Source organism: Trachymyrmex cornetzi, unplaced genomic scaffold, assembly GCF_001594075.2.
Source record: "Trachymyrmex cornetzi isolate Tcor2-1 unplaced genomic scaffold, Tcor1.1 scaffold223, whole genome shotgun sequence".
Classification (NCBI taxonomy): domain Eukaryota; kingdom Metazoa; phylum Arthropoda; class Insecta; order Hymenoptera; family Formicidae; genus Trachymyrmex; species Trachymyrmex cornetzi.
The window spans coordinates 2,160,987-2,185,308 of NW_017296881.1; the positions used below are offsets into that span (position 1 = coordinate 2,160,987).

Consider the following 24,322-nt stretch of genomic DNA (forward strand, 5'->3'; position numbering starts at 1 on the left):
AATTAAAAGCGGTATTTTTTCCCCCGGTACTCTCCAAACAATGAACTCAATATTTGCATTTGCTTTACGCAAATCCCGCCATTTTCATCGTTGTTAATACGCGGTGAGCGATTTATTCGGATCTTATTAGCATGTATGCTAAACGGTCACGAAATTCAAGCGAATTTGGAAAATGTGGGTGGATCTATCAAATCAACGTACTTATGAATTCATTTTTAATTATGATTCCAATCACGACTCTTCTGCAACTCTGTCATTACTGTGTTTTCTGTATATATATTTACCTCTAAATAATGTTTCTGAAACAAGTAACGAAATGATATAAATTTTAAAACTTTTAATCAAGAAAATGAGCGAAGCGTGAATTAAAGTAAAGTTTTATCTGATGGTTTCGATACTAGTGGTTAATGCCTCTTATCCATTATCGTGATGGCAATATGAAATGATATAAATTTTAAAACTTTTAATCAAGAAAATGAGCGAAGCGTGAATTAATAAGTTTTATCTGATGGTTTCGATACTAGTGGTTAATGCCTCTTATCCATTATCGTGATGGCAATATCTTTATTTTTCGATCGGAGTTACTATTTCTATCTGCAGCGATAAAATGCGTTTCGTTAGGGACTCGCGTTTAATCCCGTGAGGAAGTTGGATCTATCATCTCCCGCTGAATCTCGCGTTCTCGCGGGTGTCGTAAACGTCAAGAAGGATTATTGCAGCTGTGCCGGGCGATAAGATATTGCGAACGCGTGAAAATCCTGGTCGTCGAAATGCCGCCTACACCGTGTTGGTTGATTGCCGACTCGTTTCGTCTTTCCGGGAAGACGCGTGTCAGCGAGGATCACCGGAAAATCACACCTCCGTTCACTATCTATCATCAGTCAGCATTAATTGACCATTGCAATCGCGATATCGCAGCATAGTTGCGTCGTATTCTATCACCGATGCTACAAAATAAGTGCATCCAAATTCTTAATAAATTACAAGTTAATTTGTTCTCTTTTATCTTTATAATATGTTATTATTTATATCCACTTACTTTTTACATAGTGTGTTTTATTATTGTAGCGATATTTAACATTGATTTTATGTTGATCTTTGTGCTGTCAAGGTACATCTACTTCTCTTCAAGAGAAACTTTTTATAGAAGTTTTGTAACACTTGTTTTTTTTTTTTTTTTTAATTACTCTGCGGTCTATCAAGATTTTTTGTGCCATTAAACTGATAATCAATCTCCATTTGATGACAAAGATGAATGTGGTGATAATGTAATTGTACATTGACGCAATTAATACAATTATTATAATTAGCTTTTCGTGTATTGCATGTTAAGTATGGCAGTATTAAATTTTAATTACGGACGCTACGGCGATGTCAGCAGCTCTTCTAATTACGGAAGATCTCGCTTCCCTCGTTAGTTCAAAATAATATCGGGTCGTCTGTATTTCGGGAGCGAAGTTTGCGCAGGAACTGGCGGAGTTTAGGCTATTTATCCGCCGTGAAGCGTTATCCGCAGTTTCGTCTGTGTGCACATTTCGCCGCGATTAGCGCATGTTCGTTAGTGCTTGGGCGTGAACTTGCACGGAGGCCTTCGGCAATCAGTCGGCCGAGAGATATTTCCTTCCCGAGAGATCCTCCAGGATCTTTAGGCAAAGAGAATCGGTGTCGAAAGTAGAACGCGGAATAGATTGTCGTTTATTGATTTTGCGTCCGGCCATAGATAGACCCGTTATTTTACTTTATAAATATTTAATTAAACACATGGGAACGTTACCCGGTATACACTAAAGACCGCGCTCGATCGATTGGCGTGTAATGGAATAATGAAATAATTCGCGAATGTCGTAAATCACATTTGAAATTCCCTTTAGACAAATGTCAATAAAGTTAGAATTTTACGTCGCATGAATACTTTTTGTAATTGAATATATAAAAGATCATGTATATTTTTATATTTTATGTAATTTATACTATGTTTTATATACATAGACGTAACATGAGCATGTAAAAGTCTTTGACAAAATAATTGCAGAAGAATGATTTATTGGCTCGAATTTTTATGTTATATTTCTTTGAAACGCTTTTTTTCTCTTTTAATATTGCGTAGTACAACTAATTTATGATCCACGTTTCAGCGCCTTGATAAGAAATGGTTTTGCTAATTAAAAATATTTCGCGATTTGCACGAACATGTTTACGCGTAATACGTCGCTATCATGTCACTATCGTGATAAGCACGGCCTCTTAGTTTCTATAGGGAATACACAACATCAATGAAATGTCAGCTGTGCATTTCTGTTGTCTAATTAAACATGCCAAAATGTTTCAACCGCTATCGGAAATATTTATTAGATGAGCGTTTGAACGTTGCTGTTAGTTAATTTATACATCCCCGTCGATAATGCTGCCTATAGCGATTGATCGATTTGCGAGCAAATATATCATGTGTCACTTCGACAATTGTTTGTAATCTTCGTGAATCGATCGTCCACCACCGTTGATAATCTCTTTGATTTGCGTCCGATGAAGAATTTTTCGCTGGAATTATTTTTCAAACCGACGAAATTTGCCCGGAAATACTGTCATTGTTGGACAATAAAATCTCTGGTTTCCACGTATTATGAACAAGGACGGGAAATAAAAGTAAAATATCATGCTTTAACACGCTTGTCAGAATTATTCGCGTTATCAGATTAGTTGGATTTCGTAACAAATAAAATGTTACGTAAACTTATAATCTGATGTAGTATATTTTATTAAAGAGAATATTTTGCACGAATACGTTACTTATTCACGTCTATAAGCCAGAAGCCGATCGAGAGGAGCTTTCTAGGACGATGAAAACTGAAATCTCTCTAAGGCCTGCCCTACGTTTCTCTCCGTTTCCTCTCCTTGAGAGGATTCGCTAGGTAGTTGCGCCGCGTCGACCGTAAACTTGCGAACAATCACGATAATGGATGCCTTCTAGGGAAAGTTATAGTTGCGGTGGCGTAATAATCGACAGGCCATCTGATAGGCAGAGAGATCCTTGAGAGAAGGAAAGAGGGTGAGAATGAGAGATGGGTGGAGGGAGGGGGAAGATAAATCTTTTGGGCGGACTCGGAGGAGACAGATCCAAGAAAAAGCGGAAACGTGTGCCATGGAAGTTGTTTTCGTCGGGGATACAAAATCGAATTGATTTTTTGCTCTTCTTTGTTGCGATTTGGTTGTACAACGGTTGCAATAGCAGCTACCGATGTTGCGTGTTTCACCTAAAACCGAGGAACGTTTGTTTTTGCACGTGTCTACGTACGTTTGTCGATTCAAGCCGAAGCTCTTGATAGCATGTCACACATGTCGCGCGTAATTTTAACGAGCAGTCACGTGGAGATCGAAGGCTTCGTCGCAGGAAGTGAATCCCATAATCTGTGGAGTTGATTTTAGATACGGCTTCTTCCTCTCGACGTGAATCTGAAATGAAGTTGTACCTAAAATTAATTCTATGAATTACGAACTCGTGTCTTTACAGCCCTCCAATCTTTGGTTGTGTAAATAATAGTTGTACGAGTGCGGCAGTTTGATGTTCACTGTCTCTTAATTGAATTTAATTTATGTAGGATTATTCCTTTCAACTTGCCACATTTACCTAAAATTATAACTTGAGACAGGAATATTAAACGAGTTTATTACCTCGTAGTAAATTTAAGCGCGTGTCTTATTACATAACTTGTAATAAATTTAAGCCATGTCTTATTATATAACGATTATTCAGATTATCGCCATTAATAATCGACAGCTTACAAATCACGGATTAATCCGCCTTCCTCTGGTTACTATCTTTGTCGTTAATTTTTCACGTGCACGCTAATCTTCAATTTTCCAGGCGTCCGGAGTCTGGTGTAATGATCTAGAAAAACGACCTCCACGGTCTCAGGTACACGTAATGGGCATGGGATGTTAGTTACGTATTCCCATTACAGAGATGCCCGCGTGCATGCCGCGGCCATAATGCGCACAGTGGATTTCTCATTATCGATGCTCGTGATTTATGCTCTGTTATCGTAAGGGACATTGTACACGTAGAGAAGGACCTAATTCGGATTACGCTAAGAGATTACCGTGTAGGTAAAGCATCGGTTTCTGTTGTTAGTTTCCTATTGGTCGTGAACGCCTTGTATCCTTAGCGTTCACATTGGCATGATTGGTCGAGCATGTCGATTGAAAATTTCCAATCTCAAGTAGGCTAAGTCATACATTTATTACAATTAACGCATTTGAAAGTACAGAAAAAATGTCATCTGTCTGTATGTACTGTTATAACAAAAAAATAAATTTTTTTGTCCTCACTCATTTCTTGAAAATCTAGCATATTTGTGAATGAATATATTATAAAAATTTATGTAGAAATAGATATTATTATAGATTTTAGATAAAATATTAATTGCAAGTCTTTTGCTTGATTAAAAAAAAAATGTTATATGTAAATTGGTCTTTACAGAAATTTGTAGTCACTACATGCGTGTTGCGGTCAATATCGCGCTCGAAATTGGAATTGGATTGGATTATATTGGAATCGTTTTGAACTGACAAAGTTACTTTCGTTGAACATCAATATTTCTAAATGAGGTTTCCGTACTTGAAATAATGGACATTCCTGCCATTTGTGTTCGACACAATGTATTTTCCAGCAAGCGAACCGCAACTGTATAACGTTGAAAAAAAAATTATCGCTCGAAAATATCGCTGCGTGATCAAAGTTATTTCACGAGATCAAAGCAACCCCATTTTCCGCGGTACGTGCACAAGTTTCACTGTGGCTCGCTGAACGTTTTTGTTCCCGTCTTTAGCGAAGTTGCGAATTTTTCTCGCCATTATCCGATAAATTCCTCGGCGTGTCGAAACTGTTTGATGTTTATCTACGATGACAGCCGCGTTTACAGGATGTATGTATTGTATATTCACGCGCGATGCTATTACGAGATCTCGCGACGAGAATCATCCTGTTGTAAAGCATTAATAAACGCTTCTCCATTCTATGTGCGCATATATCGTTTCTATTACAATCATGCAAAATCGTCGCTTTCATCTATTTAGACTGGAATTTTCTTGCAAGACGATGTCTTAAGGGATATTCAATGTTTAGGGAATTTAAGGTTTTGCTTTGAAATATTTTATAAATATTTACTTGTTATTATGCCTTAATCTCATTACTATTTAAAAAATAAGATGGATGAATTGGCAAGACATCTTATACGAATGATAGATTTTGTTCCTTTAATGGAACAATATTTCTCTTATTTATCAAAATTCGTTCGCTGAAGCAGTTCTTATTGTTATTATTTCAGTTTATCTTATATTTCTATCTTTTTTCCTTCCGATTTTTATCGCGTATAAATCATTGTTGTAGTCGCTTTCACTCAGGAATCGCTCATTCAAGCGTACTTATCGACCAAGATTTTCTGAAGTACGCTTGTAGCGCACTTTCACGTCGCGCTTCGTCTATTTTTCATTATTTCCCGACGCGCTTCGTTTACCTTCGACAAGAAAAGCGCCTCCGCGTCTCTCCTTCATCCTGAACATCTGTGATGGAGAGTCACGGTGCTCAATTTCGGTCAGAGCTTTTCTAGTTTAACCGAGAATCAGATAGTCATATTTATCTTTAATTTAAAAAATGTTTTGACTTTTAGAATTTTGTTTTAATTTATTTTAATTGACAGAGACTTTACTCTTTATTTATATTATGTATTCTGCGGTCCCAGAAAAAGAAATCTATTTTGATTACTAAAATATACATATTTTCTGAATATTTTATAAATAATTGTTAAACAGGTTTGATTTATTTATTTGTTTATAATATCGTAGAACTGGTAGCAATAATGTAATGCGATAAATTTACAAATGGTTTGTTTTTTAACCTGCATGTTTTTTTGGTACCATAAATTTATTACGCTGTATACCTATGTCTGGTTATTATCAGCCAGCCGATCAGATAAAAATGAGGCAACAATTATAACGACTGTTTGTTTCTGGCGTGATAACAATGTCGCGGTGCGGTTTAATGGTTCGACACATTTCACAATAATGCCAATCTATGGCGGTACTAATCGCGGATGGTCACTTTATCGAGCGACCGATCGCGCGACGGGACATCAAAATCAGTTTGTAACAATCGCTAATAGCACATCCTCGATCGGGACGCGCGATAGTTCGCGCATCGCCATCGCATCGCAATCCTCTTATCTCTGATCAAGAAACACAATTTATCGTACACTAGGAAACGCCGTGACCCTAATCTAAAAATAAACCATGCCGAGAGAGCTCCATTTTAGACTCCATTTCATTTATACAGGTGCACTTATCATTGAGGCAACAACGAAAAAATCAATATATATTTTTCCGACATTATTTCTTATAGTATGTTTGATATATCTGTTTGATATATCAGGAATAAAATTGATAAAAAACTTATGATTACATTTTCCATATTTGTAATAGCTGATGGAAAATATTTATTGAATATAATATTTAATAAAATGAAAATATATAGCATATATTCTATATTAGGTTGAGTTTTAATGTATTTCCAGATATAGAAGATATTTCCGCGAAGGAAAAAGATTTAATCTACTTCGGAGCTAACGGAAAAATGCTTGCATTCGAGTTAAAGGTGGAATTTTCGGAATTTCGCACGCAATATACTTCATTTGCGTTCGCTTGAATGAGAAGTGTAATAATAAAGCGCCAGGCAGCGAACTTTTTTCAGACGCGTGTAATAAACGTGCTATTTGTGTGAAAGGGAGGAAAAGAGGTGCTTTCAGACTTTTCTTTGACTCGTACGTAATAATAGAGCGATCGTTCCAAACACACTCTTTCCTGATGTATCTAATAATAGAGAACCAGTTTCAAACTTCTTTCTCCGCAAGTGTAGTAATAACAGGCAAGCGAAAGCCTAAAACTTCCTCTTGATGCGTGCTGCAGTGGAGAGGCGCATTTAATACGTGTAATAATGGGGAAACGTAATGCCAAACTTTCCTGATGCGTCTAACGATGGAAGAGTTTCGAGAAAGAATTGAACCACCCTGCGCGCGCACAGCACCAGACGTTTCGGATAAGAGAAAGTGGGTGGAAAGAGATCCGACTCGAGTGGCCTGCTGCGAGGGATTGATGACTTGTGACCTACTTTTCGAGCGGTGACCCAGATGTGAGGATGCCTTGGTATAAGATATTGGAGTCCTCCTACCTACCTCTTTCTAGCGTGCTCCTCTTCCGTACTCTCTCCGCTCTCGACTGCCTCACGGCTGACAGTAGTCGGTTAGTTTACTCTGACACCGAGAATGTATAGCCGATTTCGTTCCTCGGGTTGAGCACGACCTAAGTTACGAGATTTTCAGGAAACCGATAGTCGATTGTTTCGAAAGTGACATATGTCAATTTCCGAACGCGCCTAATTTACTTCACTTTTACTTAACGTGTATTCGAATATTTCACTTGAATCTCGTTCAAAGCAAACAATTTGTTTTGCACATTTTTTAACTTGGATGAGTCACTACTTTAGATAATTATTTGTATTTAAAAAAGTGACATATAATGATATGTTGTTAAGTTATTTAACGTTATTGCGCGACAAAACATGAGTTGCGTAATTTTCCTGAGAACTGAAGTTACGTCATGCTATTAGTCCGACCTGTTTGACGTGAACTATTTAAAACTGGCGTAAAATAAAAAACGTCCTTCGATAGCCGATGTTTTGCATACGAAGAGTTATTACCACGGATATTTTAAGCGGAGTGCATTTTAAACGAGCGACTTATCGCTCGATGAATCATCGACATGATCGTTACTCCATTTTTCTCTTATGATTCATTGTATAAATGAAGGTGATATCGGTGGAACGCATGATATTTTATCGACATTATCCGATGTACATTATTGTATCACATAAAAATAGCCTTGATATTGAAGAATTTATGTAATTGCCCGCAGGTCTATGGAATGTTAAACATACTCGGACTAATCGCTTCTCTTTTGATATTTCTACGAGATTACATCATTTTCCCTGCCTCTTTTTAAATTTACATTTTCTATCCGATAGAAATCCGCGATAAAAGGCTGGCAATTTTTTTAATTTAAAGAGAAAATCTATCAAAATTTTTTTTCCTTTATACATTCCATGGGAATTTGATTAGACTTTATCCGCTCGAAAATAAGATCAGAAAGCCATAAAATTCGTCTTTCCCTCTTTGTAATCTACCGTTTTAAATTCACTCATATTTCACGCTGCAGCAAGCACAAGAGAAGAGGGAGAGAGAGATAGAAAGAGAGAGGAGGGAGAGAGAGAAGGGGGAGGGAGGGAAAAAAAGAGATGGAGAAAGCAGGTTTCGTCCAGGATTTGTTTATGAAATTTATGCTAAGTCAGGGTATATGAAACCCGGATAAGTATCGGGCAGGCAGGTAAATTCGTCTTTGTCAGTCAGCGTTGCGACGGGTAGACGACGATGCTCTCCGACTTGTCTCGTTCCCGCTCTTCCTCCCTCGCTTTCCTAGCTTTCTCCTAAGATCCTCTCGCCGAATTGTGACAGCGTCGTCGTTTGCCGGAAGGATACGACACCGTGCCGCGCGCGTTGTATATACCCGCTGTGCGCGGCGTCATATCGAAAGGAGGTAAGGAGTGGGAGATGGTGGGGTGGAAGTGCCATCGACGGCGCAAGGGTGGGAGTCTGATGCTCGTGGTGGTGGTGGTAGCATCGAGAACGGGTAGGGAGACCTCCACGTCGCAGAGGACCGAGAACGGTGTAACGTTGCTCCGGCCAGCACCACCAGCTTCAGTGTCGTTCCGGCCGCGGTCTCGTTCGGTCGTGCTCGGTGAAGGGTCGCAAGTTTATGCTCCTTCAACACCACCGCGACCGCCTCTCTTCCCGGCCTACTTTCGATCTACGGAATACGTTGCGGTCTTGTGCCGAACTTTGTTGCTCCAGCCATCGTCGTCAAAGCTCATTATGAATATGGGCTAGTTTGTGACTATCCTTATCCGCTTAAGGATCAGGATCAATGGAGTAATGTGTCACGACACGTAGGAAGAGAATCTGAACGGAGTTGAGATAGTGCTCGAGTGCAGGTGTCATATTTATTCCGTATTGTTGAAGATTATTGCGATCGTGCGCCTGGTAGCATTGGTGGCGCGGTCCGCGGATATTGTAAGATGAGCCCGGCCTCCCAGGGCGCCCTGGAAGTGGAGCGTTACATCGGCAGTTGTCTAATCTCGTCCAACGTGCGCGCCGGAGTGCACGGCAAGCCCGTGCCCGTTTGCCGAAAGCAGGAACAACCAGGGACGATACGCGGCGGTAAGGCGCGCGGCTGCTATAATGGAGGACAGAGTTACCCCGGGCTGGCCGATCAGCAGCAATGTCAGGTGCAATACGGCGGTCCGGGCGGCTGGACGGGTGCGCCGCTGATATCAATGACGTCGAGTCCGCGCAGATGTAATCAACGCTCATCGCCGTCGCTCGGTCAACAACAGCAGCAGCAGCAGCAGCAGCAGCAACAACAACAGCAGCAGACGTGCACTGATCAGCAGCAAGTGCCACCGGGCGGTCATCTACATAAAAGTCCCCTATCAAGGTTGGCCATTCATACGCAGGGCGCACCCCTCATTCTGGCCGGACGATTTTACAATCGTGGCAAAGTGCACAGCAATAACAGTGGTAATCCTAATGGTATCACTAATACGCCACCCTGCGGCAACATCGCCGGCAATTACGTTCATAATAACGCGAACCCGTCCATGACGAGCAACGTGAACGGCGCGACGAGGTGTCCGGCGTCGCGAATCGCACCGCAAAGGTCGATGGAGGTTACCGTCAAGAAATCACCGACGACGGTATCTTCGAATTCCAAGACAGCGGCGACGAACGCCGACTGTTCTTCCGCAACGGCAAAAGAAAACGCCGGTTCCTCGAATATCGCGAACATCGACTCGCTGAGTATCGCGAGCGACGAGAGCTCCGGCTCGAACAATTCGGAGAACAGTTTGCCTCGCATCATCAAGCCTCGTAAGCGCAGAAAGAAGGATCGCAAACCGCCGAACAACGTCGTCGCGAGTGGCGTCGACGCAGCTAAACCGGAGGAGCCGCAGGCGCAGCGGCAGCAGCCTGCTGGTTGCGGTGTCGTAGCCGGGGAACAATCCAGCGTCATCGGTGTCAAATCGTACGCACCGACTTGTTACGAACCAAGGATCTATGAAGCGGTCACGCCGCATCTCAGGAACTATCGGAGGCCACCGGTCAGCCATCGTGAGAATATCTACGGCGGCTGTAGAGCGCCGTCGATGCAGACAGAGATGGCGGACATTAGGCAGCAACGGTACGCGCACCACCGGCATCATGTGCAAGTGAAAGTGTTAGACGACAACCGTAACGTGATCGCGGCGCCGATTCGTGCCACGGCGCCGCCCAAGGGCTACCGGCATCATCATCACGCCAACGATAGCGGCAACCTGTCGCGACGTTACGTTCATGAATACGCGGGAGAGTCCTGCGAGACTGTTGCCAGAGGGGACGGTTTGGGTCCGTGTCAATGTCGATACTGCGATCCGGCCGGCCTGATTTGGGACGTCGATCGGAACGGGTACTCGCCGTTCCTGACGACGACGTTGCCACCGCCACCGCCACCACCGCCGTCGTCGTCCAGCGTCGAGTATTGTCGCAGTAGTCATTTCGGCCAAATACCGCTGTTTTTGACGTCGCCGTGTACGAATCTTCAGGAACGCGCGCTCGACAGATTGTTCGACGAGCACTCTCGACTGCACGACGACAATAGGGACACGGGGCCCGTCGCCGGGCCCGGCGGGGTAGTGTTGAGGCGTAGCTGGAGCGATCCGACGAGTTACTTCAGTTACGGCGAGGAGATCACTGCGCCGACGAAGGACGTCGGTGTCATCGGCGATCGAGGGGGCCAGTCTGAAAGTGGGAAACACAAACGAGCTCTTTGGCGTGGCGACAGCATCGGCAGCGCGCCAGCAAGCTCGCCAGCGAACGCGAATGCGGTGGGCCCGAATGCCGGTGGTGGGTCCATCGCGTCTCCGAAGGGTCTGGAGGTATCTACGGAAATCATCACGTCGCCCAACGGTCATCGGGATCTGGAGATCAAGTTCTACTCGTCGCCATCGCCCGCCGAACGTCTCGCCGAGGAAGACAAGTCGTCGTCGAGTTTCACCGGGGAGGTCGACGACGACGACAACGGAGATGACGACTTCAGCGATATATGGAGTTACCACGAATCAAAGTTGCAGCAGGATTTCCGCACGTTGTTGCAGGCGGAGGAGTGATGGGTTGTCGTTATCTAATCGAAGATATTCCCGAGCGCAACGAGCGCTTGCGGACTCGCTCGGTGGAGTGCGAAGTGAGAGCAAAACGGCGAATGCCAACGGCAGTAGAATCACCGTGGAGAAAAGGAAGAGGAGAGTGCGTGGGTGTTGACGACGAGGTATTTGGCCCCATTCCGAAACGAAGTGAGAAGTACGAACGATATATTAACCTGGTCGCCCGTCATGCGCAAACGATTCGATTGACGTTCGCCTTAGTCTTACGGTGGTCCGGGATCTCAAGGGGGTCAGAGCCAAGCGAACAACGGTGCCGCTAAGCCTCGACAACAAGACGGCGTCAAAGGCAACAACGAGGAGGGGCTTCTCACCGCTAACGGTGTTTGTAGTATACGTGACGTGACGTGACGTGACGCGACGCGCGTGCACGCAATGCCGCACGCGACTCGCCGTCGCGTCGGTACCGATGTCGCATCGACACTCCATCTGATGTTCCACGTCCAGCCAAGTGAAATGACTTGAGCAACCGAGAGACGGTGTCGATCAGCCTCGTCGCGAGCGTGTTAGTCTTACGGGATTGGAAGAGCGTGCACTTGCGTGTGTTGTGTGCGTACATGTGTACACGCGAGCGTGCTGAGATGTGCTAATACACGTGACCGTGCTGTCGGGTCTCTTTTAGCACATGAATTTTCCTTGTAGTAGGTTGTGACACGATGATCGGTTCCAATAATCGGTACTTTCTTCGTATCTTTATAAGTGTTTTTGTTCTCTCTGCCACGCGCAAGAGTACTCGCTCGGAGATCCGGAGGTGACGGAACGTTAATTGAACTAAAATGCTGTTGAGAAAAATCACCAGAGAGTAATAACACGCTCCGTATTTTTAAAACATGGTCCGTAGTTTTCAAAATCAATTCGTAGATTCGTGCAATCGATCCATTCAATGTTTCTATTTGCACCGACGAATTGGAGGGCACTAGTCGATTAATTCTGTTGATTTATAAATACCTATCGATAGAAAATATTTAGATGATTCTTATATGGTTTTAATCGTCGATTACGCACGACTCTATGTGTGAAAATTAACATTCTTCTCTCTTATTTTTGCTTCTTCAACGATATTCGTGGTATGACCTACGGCGAGAGATAATATGTAAAAGAAGTCTGTGAGCCAAGAAACAATGAACGTATAGAAATAAGGTGGAAGGGACAAGGAATAAAATGTATAACGTTCCTGATATTTTATGTATTACCAATCGGAATATCGGAATGCCTTCACTGTGCCCTTCTGTAGACGTGGGACCACTCATCTTTCTTATGCTTCGACTATATCTGTTTTCCGATCGATTGCCCCTACACAATGATTATATCTTATCATGAATTTATTCTATCTCATTCCGCGATCCCACGCCCAATTCTTATACTCCATTGTGTCTTGGCTCCGACGTAGACCCGAGATCGATGCGTAGAATACTAAACTATATCGCTTCACGCGTAATTAGACAGCGGCTATTTTTCCTCGATGTCGATCGATCTGCAAAATGACGATCCGTGCGTACTTTGACATTCTCTTCTCTAAATTCTTTGGAGTAAGGTACACTCGAAAAAATTTAGTGAGTCCTTTCGCCGTTTTGCGGCTTGCTGATGAGCAACAGTTAAAAAATGCTAAATCGTCAATCGAATTTGTAACGCGAACTAAACTAACTTTAGCCGTGAAACACTTAGATATTCTCGGTTACGCATCGCGCCATTCATGACGGAAACGCGAGACGTCGCGTGCGGTGCTTATAAGGCGCGTCCGGGAAAAGTAGTTTCGACCGCCGTACTAGCCGCAAGGGGTTAATCACGAGGGTTAAGATGTATACTTGCACGTGAACGCATGTCTCGTTCGATCACGCACCAACACGCTCGCGTGATTGCGATATACGCCGGCTTTTTCTCGCCGTAGTCGTTGCCGCCGCCGCCACCATCACCACCACCACCACCACCACCACCACCACCACCATCATCACCATCACCACCACCGCCAACTCAAGACGAGTAGCGGCGACGTGACCGTTTAAAACGTAACGTAGCAATTAATCGGAAGAACGATGAACGGTCCGGTCCGTTGCTGGCTAGCCACCGCCGCCGCCGATCGTAATCGACGTCTGCGCCTTCTACCTCGCTTCTCCCTTCGCGCCCGATCGCGCGTGATAGTAGGTCGAACTGTTCCCCCGGCGGGAGAGAGAATCTTCATCATCATCTTCTTCTTCCCGCGAAAGGGGCCCGCCTCGCGTGAAAGGAGCTACCGTCTCTACTGGTAACTGCGTTTAATCGCGCACTATCGCCGCGTTTTATCGGATAACTCGATGCAACGGTTCAGTCTCGGAATCGAGCACCGATAACCGGGCAGCTAGCTCACCGAGTTCGTAACATTGTTTCGCTTTTCCCCCTATCTCCCCCTCATGCACGTCGTTTACCGTTGTGTCTGCTAAATAACGGCAAGCGGACCAGATAAACGCGTTATTGATTTGTACAATATCAATACAATCAAGTGGAACTATCGTTGCCGTCATTTCGCCTCGACCCGCTGGAATCGGATGGCAAGATATTGTCACGCGTTCCGTTATGCGATGTCCAACTCGTCCAGAATTCACGATCGGTAGCTTCGAAGTTTGCATTATTCACTCTCTCTCTCTCTCCTCTTCATTCTCAAATCTACCTCTATGAATTAAACAAATTATAGTCTCGTTCCAAATGAAACCTTGCGAATGTTTGATATTTAGAGTTTCTTTTTTTCATCTCTGTAACGAAATGTCATCGGTACTCAACATACTAAATAAATTTGAACTTCAGGATTCTGATATTGATAGAGATTTGAACTGCAGTTATAAAAACTACGGTGAAGGATCTCATCGTTAATTCGTTAAATAACTTTTGTCAATTTCTTCCGGTAATGTTATAATCGATTGGTCACCGCCACGGACCGATTATCACGGCGATCGAAATGTGACGGGTCGAAGCGCTTGAGACCGAGCGAGGGTGGAAGGCGCGGCAAGAAATTACGCGGCAGGATTCAGGCGTTCTAGAGATATACTATATCCCGAGATATATATATATATATACCATATATCTACATTAGCGAAAGGCCATCGCGCAGATTTACACAGAGCGTAGAAGCGAGTAAACGTAGAAGCGAGTCGGCCGGTCACATACATACACACGTACACGTACACACGTACACACAGATATGCCGTGTCTGTTGCGAGCCGCATCGTGATAGGTCGACTCGTTCTTCTGTAAATCTGCGCTTGATGATCGAGAGAGTCTCAGTCGAGAGGACTGAGGTCGCGCGACGAATCCTGTGAATCCTACGTCGTTTTGTATGCGTTATACGAAAACTATACCACCTGTACCCGTTTCCCTGCGACATTATACGTCAGCTAGACTGACAAGACACGTAATACGAGCCACCCAGCGTCATTACACGCCGTCACATAGGATACACGTACACACATGCACACGACAAACTCAGCAAAACCACCTATCGTTAGATAAGTCTAGAATCTAAGGCGAATCCATTTAGATTATTATCTCCGTTGTCTATATGTGTATAGAAGAAACTGCGTTTTGTTGTCACGATTTCGGAGCGCGCGATGGAAAAACACGACGACGATGACGAGGTACGATTGGGGAATACAATGGGTGGATATTTTGAATGGGTGTTTTTGCGTACGATACGCGTTTCGTTTTGGAGAAATGGAAGAAGATGAATATACGTATTCACAAATAATGGAATAATAGAAGTATTTTTTTTCGTTCGTGTTCAAAAAGAGACAAGTTCGAAAGAATACCGCATTGTTTTTTCGTTACAGTTACAAAACGTGCAGTTACTAAATAGCTATGTATTACAAATGCAAACGGCAATCGGAGAGACACAGGTTTGGCGTTCCACTTTTCCGAGATATATAACGCAGTGGAATTATTCATGAATATTTATATAGTAGCCGTTTCTCCAAAAAGAAGCGCGCGCGGATTAAACTGGGAGGAAACCGATGAAATCTTGTTAGTATTCAGTACGTTCGCGGTGCTGGGCATACGAAGGGCAGGCCATAAAAATTCGACAATGGCGACAACGACGACGTCCGTTTGGGCTATAACGGGTGTGCGCTTTGTGCGACGAGTTTGACGTACGTGGCGAGCGCGTGTTTCCCGAGCGAACGCGAAGAATGATATTAGCAATATTTCTCTCCTGCCGGCTAGTCGCACTTTGCGTGGCAAGTTTTATTGCCGAGTGGCGACAGATAAATATTGTCCTTGGTTCCTTGTTAAGATGGAGCCGCGCCAAGCATCGATGCATAATCGTGCAATGCGTACACAAGGAAATTGCATGCGAGAGAGAAAAGAGAAAGCTAGCAAGAGTGAGAGAGAGAGAGAGAGAGACTGCTTTAATAACATCGTCGTTGATTTTTCTTCGAGGATTCCTACAAATCGTATCCGAGGAAAAAGGCCTGCCATTCGCAAATGTTCGTTTATGTTTTATCCGATTGCGTGCGATGTTTGTAGTCGCTGTTGTATCGACGTATTTTCGGTTGCTGCATAAAATGCGCTATTTGAGTTTATCGGACGTAACGTACGGCAGGAAAAGTAAAAACACTCTTGGGACTGATTCACGAGCGATTACAGCGCGAGCCTATTTTAAGACTAAGTCGTAAAAACATTCGTATTTATACATATAAGCGGCCTTTCTTAAAGTCCTTTCTTATCTAGGATTTTTAATATATATGCCCGAGTTGTCTAGTAAATTTGAATGAAAGGATTAAAAAAAGGGAAACGTCATGTCTTATACGTCCTGCACTTATTCATTGTCAACAAATTGTCGCTTTTGCTGCAGATTGTTTTGCACAGATTTCCTTTGTTAGACCGAAGTGTGTGACTTTGCTTTAAACAATCTCGATTATTCAACAGCGTAACTTATAGCACGTTTTTGCGCATTACATTATTGTGAAAAGTATGCAGCTTCTGTAACGCATCCACGTTCTCGGATGACGAACAATGCAGCGATCGTAAAATTTTATTTGAAAAATAACGAAGAGATAATACAGCGCATTTGTTTTATGTACCTCTTTGCAAGGAATGGCGACTTTAGTCCGGGAAGATTCAAGTGTTTTTCGACGAATAGGAACGGTGAACGACGTCTGCTGATTTAGCCGCGGAACCTGTTACGAACAGTTTTCTGGCGATGCATCGGCGGAAGTGACCTAATTTATTTACCGTTCTCTAAGCGCATAAAAAATTTGTTAAGATTCGCTTATGCGAATGTCGCGGCCGAGAGAAGTGAGAATTGACGAATAAACAAAAGAGAGAAAAAGAACGATGCGTATAGTCGTGTTTTTGAAAAACAATCCCAACACGTCATCGAAGATGCTCTCGAACGGAATCCTCACCACCTGTTGACCGACGGAAATCGCGACGTACGCGAAAAAAAGAAAGAGCAAAAGAAATTTCTTTTTTTTTTTTAAGCATTATCGTTCTAGATATTTAGGATTTGTATTTATATTCACCGAATGACTGGAAAATACGAGAACGAAAAAATGGTAAATAGTAGTAAAAAAAAACAGCCGCAACAAATATTAGGCAAACGAGGAACATGGAAGGGATTCAAAAAAGGATAGAAAATGTGAAAACATTGATGAGAAATGTATGACAGTGAAACGCTTGATCGACAGATCTTATGGTTTTCGGAATTTTAATTTCTGACATTAAGAATCTGTAAAAAAAAACCGTACTTTTTTCGTTTCTCTTATGAAACCATATGATTTAGTTTACCTACTATGCGTTAGTAGTAAAATTCAAGAGCTCTGGAAACGTAAAAAAAGTATTAGAGAATGGACTCGCTAGATCATCGACATGTGTTTGTTTCGTATTTTTCTAGCCAGGATTTTCTCGGCTTTGATGATTTTGCCTTTCCCGATTGCCCGTCCAATGTGATCGCTTCAGAAATCGTGCTTTCCGTTTGATTTGATCTCTGACGAAGACAGAGGGAGAGACTCGAAAACAGCCGAAATGGAGGGAGTTCAATGAGCGCGGTTTTAATGATCCTAATTTTTTTTCTCTTTGTCCCGTTTCTTTTTTCGTTCCCCATGTCGGCCATCGATTGTTTTTTGATTCTCTCTTCCTCCTGCTTCTCCTTTATGTATTTATTTCACTCATCGTCAATTGACGTTAATAATGTATTGTGATAATGCAACGATATAACACACCATATACACATACACACACGTAAATACACAAACCGATACTCGGCTCCGCTTCGTCGTAATAGACTGATCAACCAAGCCGACTTACCAACAGCAGCGTCGCCCATAGTGCTGTGTTGCACTAACTCGAATCACACTGTTTGGAAGAATCAATAAAAACGTCTTTAATTTATTCGTGATTATTACTTTCATTGAGTCCCGTTTATAAATCCATATTATAATAAATTATGTATATGCAAAATAAAATATAATATCATAAATATCTATTTTAAGAAGTAATACGCATAATGTATTACAAACTGTTATTATTTTGGACGATGAGAGATATGCGACAAATAATTTATAGGTATGTGAGAAATTTCTCAATGCTATTTAAACGTAATTTTGGACATATTTGAACAATAATTACAAGTAAGGAAGTGGCACTTTCTTAATTTTTGTTTGATGAAACATGCAGTATACTTCTGATATTTTCCTTCTATCAATTAATCCATCACAAATGTCTTCTCTTTCCGTAATCCATTAAGTTCGTTAAAGTTTGCTGTAATTTTCCTGTAAGAATGGAAAACTAATTTTGAGAGAGAAGGGCAGAAATTGAGCTAGCGCATATCCCACTTCTTTTTCTTTTGGACCGCGAGCATCAATTCACTTGTGAACGAAGTCACGCAAGGATAACGATAACTCAATCATCTCCCCCATGCGTTTCTTATTCGTTCACCTTTCTTTTTCTCACGAGCGAACGGGGATTGAGTGAAAATAACGCAGGGCATTCAATTTACTCGTTTATTCAGATGAAAATTACTGAGACGGCAATTTTGCTTTCCGCTCGTTACACGACGAAATATACTGAACCGCATGACGTAGCGCGTATTATAACGAGTTTGACTTATGGTAAGTACGGTAACAGAGTTTGATACGTATTTAAGATTATACGTATCCCGTTGGCGAGCTGATTTATCACGCGAACGGCGATTTAATATCCCCGACAGGAGTAATGATATAAAACACTTAAGTCACGATCGCTCGACATTATAGCATAAACATAACGCTTAAAGTAACACAAGTATTAAGCGAACGGCCAGAATTAAACATAAAAACGTCAGGTATTATTAGGATGTAAATTAGCCATTTCGAGCAATGATTCTCGATGTTAATGCAACTTCTTATCGATCATACATGAAATATGAAACTCATCTTCAAACTCCGAGTAGTAATATTAATCCCGTAATGCGAGGCATTGCAAGGGATTCTTAAGTGCAAGATTCCTGGTTAATTACTCTTTTTAGCAATGTCTTTCCGTGACGATTATGCAATTGCGATCTCTCATCGTGGGTGGTACGATATTATCTATTCAAGTGCCGTTTACGCGTCGTAATTCCTCGAGAAGTCCTGCCGACTTCATCGCCGGCGGTTTTGCATCGCCGCCCTCGACGCCTCCGCGTTAGCGAACGCACTGATTCTCTCGGTTTCCCCGGGAATCGGTTTATGCACTTGACCGACGCTAGACCGTCATTCGACGGCGGCGAACGTAATCCGACAATCTCCTCTTCCTTATCTCGGAATTGAGTAATGGCCCCTTGGTCGGTTTGCGTGTGGGTTGGTAAACTGCTATAATTCGCCCACGTTGCCGTATATCCACTCCCTGGTGCTGTTAACATTGCCTCTTCACACGTCAAATTCTACCGCACCTCTTTTTGTCGTTGATGATCCTTATGATAGTGTTGATTCTTATGATTTACTTGTTGCTGCAAGTACTGTGAATCTCTGTCTTTAAAGACTAGAGAAATTCCGTTGGATCTCTCAAACCTTGATAATAAAAAGGGAAGAAAAACGCGGAAAATTATATTTGTATTATGTTAGGCTAGAAAATGTATTTTTATAATTTATTCTTGTTCGATTTAAGAGAAACAGAGGGAGAAAAGTCTCCACTTTTATTTGATTATATTATTTAATTTTCTTTATAAATATAAACGATATTAAGTTGAAGTATTCTAATATTTAAATTATTCTCTAAAAATTAAAAAATTTTTCTATTCAAATTTTTTGTTAGAGATAAGAGGACAGCCGTGTAAGTTAGACGATTTAGGTCACGCTTATGATCAGAATCTCTTGTCTCGTGCCAAAATGAATGTTCGTAATCAATGACACCTCATTAGTCGGTCGACGCTTTGTCTAACAGCCTGCGGCATGCTGTGTCGATTGAATTAGCCATCGTCGATGTCTATGCGTGTATGTGTGTATACGCGACGTAATCCGTCTGTTTTATCATGCGCGTCGTTGCTCGTGATGAATCATTATACCGGTTGAGATTAGGGACGTCAATCATGATCGGAAAGAAAAAGGAAAGAAAGACATCAGGAACACGGAACCGGTATGCTGATGTCTACGACAGATTCTTCTGAAGAGGAGTCAATTGAACGAATCGATCGAACGTGGCGTCGAAGTTTGCAAATGACTAACCATGAGATTCTTGCAATTCACGCTTGTTATTGCATGGCGAATACAGAGCCGTTCGAGCTGCTATCTATTAATTCGAGTTCTCTCGTGAAAAAATTCATGAAAAAGTACCACACGATGTATCGAATTATTCAGAGAGCAGATTAAGATGCGTCCATCGCGACTTGTATTTTCTGTTGCACACAGCGCGATACAGTCGTTTGTGCAACACGTCGTAGATTTAAATAAACAAGATGATGAAACCCCGGTGTGCTAACATATGATTTAAATTTATACGCGAAAACAATTCAGATTAATTTATCTGCATATATCAATATGTTACTTTATATGCACATCGTATATCGTAACATATGTATGTATATGTTGATTCTAATTTATTTTTCAGTCACTGATCATTTAATTACTATACTTTTTTTTATTAAAACATTCTTTATGATATCTGTACAATATTTTAGATTGTACATGATTTTGTATGAACAACGCGCATTAAATACAAGTATAAGTTTAATGTCACAACGCAAGAGGACAATTATATAAGATGAATATAATTTATATCATTAATTATGTAAAAGTGGAATTAACGCGGAGAATCTTGAACATTTTGGTTCCTATGGCATATAATTATTTTCTGCTCCATCCATGTAATTTGCCAGTGAAATTCAGTGATGGTTGATCAGCATTTATATTTCATTACACATATAAGTATATAATTTTGTACTATATTTTAATATTATTGCATGGTAGTTGTCATATATTTCGACTTTGTTGCACATTATCTCTGTGAAATTTTATTTCTCTTATTTATGATTTATTTTTGAAAATCTTGATCAAAATTTTATCGCTAATTCTGTATTTATTAAACTGATTGTATTATATATGATTTCTTATTTTGTTGTCTTAGAGTATTTATATTAATTTTCTTTTTTTGTAATTTTTTAATTTAATAATAAAAATCAATCATTATTTTAATCAGATACGTATACAAGTATAAATAAAACTAAATAATTCCTAATTATTTTATTAATTGACACATATAACGTTGCATATATGTTTTACCGAAGGAATTAGTAATCTCGAAATCTTCACCATCTTTCTGCACGTAAATTTTTTTCTTGAAAGAGAAACGAAATTCGTACGTATGTTTACGCGCCGAGAGATCGTTTGAGGATCGTTAGACAGAGTTTCACAGCGCGCTGGCGTAGTTTCTCGCTAATTATGCGGCCTGTCATTAAGACGCTCGCGAAACCCACCGACGTTGCGCCGCATAGTCTTGCTGTTTTTCATTCTCGGTCATAATCACGCACGCTTTGTATCGCCGCATTGGCACCTTCTGTACTCGTTAGTGCTCCTTCGTTCGCTCGCTCATTCGTGAAAGGAGGGAAAGAGAGAGAAATAAAGGGCCGTATCTCGACGACGCATTCGCGAGTCGTAAGTATATTTTAAGAGACGCGCCATTTCCAGCCAATTTGCATCTGAATACGAGCGTCATAATGGCCTGAACTTTGCATACGTGACCTTGTCGCGTGTATCACGGACAGAATATGCCTGGAAGAACACCGTCGACGTTCTACCGCCCGTACGGTTGCTCTTAATTACGACTATTAATACGGAATGAAAGCATCCTCGCCGCGCGGACGAAGGAGCGGGATTGCTCGATAGAGTATACGTGCTTTATAATTTATAAGATGTTACACTAAGATATGGTTTCTAAAGATAATTAATTTCCGATTTTTTATGTTTTTTATCTAGTAGTCGATAATATTTCTCGTCAAGGTGCAACATTATTTTACGTTTCAATTTAATAATGGATGGGCGCGCAAGCTTTATATTCTCATGTATTTTAGTATGTATGTTCCGTAATACTACAACGTTCGCTTCGGGCATTACTCGCGAATAATTGATATCCATTAGTTATTCTGAGTAATTATTTGAACAACTATTGTTAGGTTGGATGATATATTCGGATCATAAATATTCATTACATCCATTATTGTCCGCGAAATGCAAAAAAGTGCGTTGCCGCAAATCACATTCGCAATTTGTTTTTTCACGAGAGATTACGTAATCTAATCTTTTTGAAATTAAGTTTAATTCATATAAATTGCTTTCGATAAATATGCGAAAGGTCCGGCAAATTTACGCACGAGACTGCTCGTATAAGCGCACCGCAATCGAAATATAAGCAAGAAAACTTCCCTCTGTAACGAGCGGCGATTATTATGAGAGCGATAAGTATGCGGTGCTTGGGCAAGGTGGATCTCAAAGCGGCGGTGGCGAAAGAAGTGCTTAACCTCCATCAAATAATCGGCGAGTATTCTCCGGTTCTACTTTACAACTTTGGATGCCGTTGGCCGTTGGCGTTTTTCTTTAGCTTTGCACTTAATCATAATTGCGAGTCAAAATTGAATTTTGGACGACTGTTCTCATTCTGTTTTACTTGCTAAAAATTTTGAAAGTTAAAAGAAAAATTGCTAAAAGGAAAATACTGCGAACACTCATAACATCTTTCATCAGATTTTGCTCATTTATTAACTCTAATATTAAGATATTAAAATAGATGTTATTCGCATTTGTTAATTATCACCGATGCTCGTTCACGTAGTGTGTTAATTACCGTTACACGTTTACTAGACTGTTAAATAAATTAACTGTACCGAGTTAAAGTGTAGACCTGCTGTAACTTTCAGCTTTTTCGCTGACTCCTCGCAAATGTGTTATTTCTCCGGGGGAAAACTTCTACCCGGGGATTTTGCGTAGAATTTATTGCCACCGCACCGCTGCTGGCATAAATCGCGAATTTAACGGGCACGTTCATTCGTCGAAATTCGTTCGATGAGCCTCGGCCCGCGATGGAAAAAGTATCGGGTTTTAACATTTTTTTTTCCCCAAGAGGCGGAAACGCTGTTGTTTCACGCGGCTTGTAAAAATAAGGTTCGTCTAACAGTATTGAAAAGTTTTTAACGATTCACCAATGGAGCCGTCAAAGCTGTAATTCCTGCCCGTTTTACTCCTCGATCCCGTACCACTCCCGTCGATACTATCGAATGGATGCCGTCGGATTAAGTAGATCGACCACGGTTAACGTTGCACGGCAAGTATTCTCTGCAAGTCGGTATACAGCCGTGGCTAGAAGTAACTTTGTAGCTTGCATAAATTGCATTAAGTCGAGATATTCTATTTTACAAGTCAAAAGGTATATAATGAAATTTCGTATTGACTAACAAATAAAAACATTGAAACGCGATGCAATTATTTAAAAAAAAAAAAGATTAGGTGTTTTTTTTTTATTTATAATGTCGACTATTTCGTTTTCGTTGAGATTTATTGAAGGGAATTAGCACTCTTGGCTAAGACTGTATCTAATATCCACATCTCGAAGCCTATCTTGATGGTACATTAGCGCATTATCGAATACAAGATAATAACAAGATATTACAGTCAGTTTAGTTTGTTATAATTGCAGATAAGTGGGTTCGAACGTTCGTATTAATACAAATGCTAGGCGTACGAACGGAACAATTGTTGAGAAATATCGAATTAAGCGGCTTAGGTACTTCCTTTCATCGCGGAATTTACAATGTGGAAAATAACTTGAGAATATCCAATTCAAAGATTTTAAATTCGGTGTTTGAATTACGGTTGGAAGTTTGTCTAAACCAGACGTATTTTAATTTATATTGAGTAAGATTGTTAATTTTAAATTTTAATTAATATTAAGTAAAAGTAATCCGTTAATGTCTCGGTAAATAGCCTTTCTTTTTTGCGAATATCGAATTTAAAGAACCAGTAGATACAAAGTATAAAAGCTGATCTTTTTACAGAATTAAAAATCTGTTTTTAGAATTTTATTATATTTAATTGTTCGTGATGATTTAAGTAGCAAAGTTCAATAGTCAAATAGTTTTAAATAAATAAACAGTCACATGAGATGAGATTTCTAGAAAGATTATATTATAATCTTTTTCTTATTTTTCCCTAACAATTTAAATTTTTTCTGCATTCAACTGAACGTTGAGAGTAAATCATCAGACATACCGAGAAAATTGTTGGGTGAATATTGACTGTTATGATCGAGTTTTCAGTTCGGAATGAGTCAACTTTACGCAGCTCGGTAGTATTAAATAGCAGAGCGTCATTGGATGACACCAAGCTGCGAAAACCGACACAGTTTACGAGCGCGCGCAACGATGTACATGTTATTACAACGCGCGGTAAACTAATGGTAGCGGAACGTTATCAGGTGGGTCGCGTCGCGTTGTTGGCCACGCTCATCGTTGACATCGTGCCGCACTTATGCCGCCGGGGTTATCGTGTTACGCATTCGCGTGGC

At 41.2% G+C, this 24,322-nt stretch overlaps 2 protein-coding genes across 3 annotated transcripts in view; both read left to right on the plus strand.

The window, feature by feature from the left end:
• twin (CCR4-NOT transcription complex subunit 6-like twin) overlaps positions 1 to 24,322 on the plus strand; it is a 520,423-nt gene that overhangs the window by 61,763 nt on the left and 434,338 nt on the right. The gene's annotated exons all lie outside the window — the stretch shown is intronic.
• LOC108760277 (uncharacterized) lies at positions 8,767 to 16,649 on the plus strand. The gene has a single exon (XM_018506117.1). It carries the CDS (start codon positions 9,179 to 9,181, stop codon positions 11,300 to 11,302), a length of 2,124 nt encoding a protein of 707 aa, XP_018361619.1. The 5' UTR covers positions 8,767 to 9,178; the 3' UTR covers positions 11,303 to 16,649.

What these genes read in the sequence shown, in the direction of transcription:
- LOC108760277 (XM_018506117.1), top strand. Translation starts at nt 9,179, where the DNA reads ATGAGCCCGGCCTCCCAGGGCGCCCTGGAAGTGGAGCGTTACATCGGC.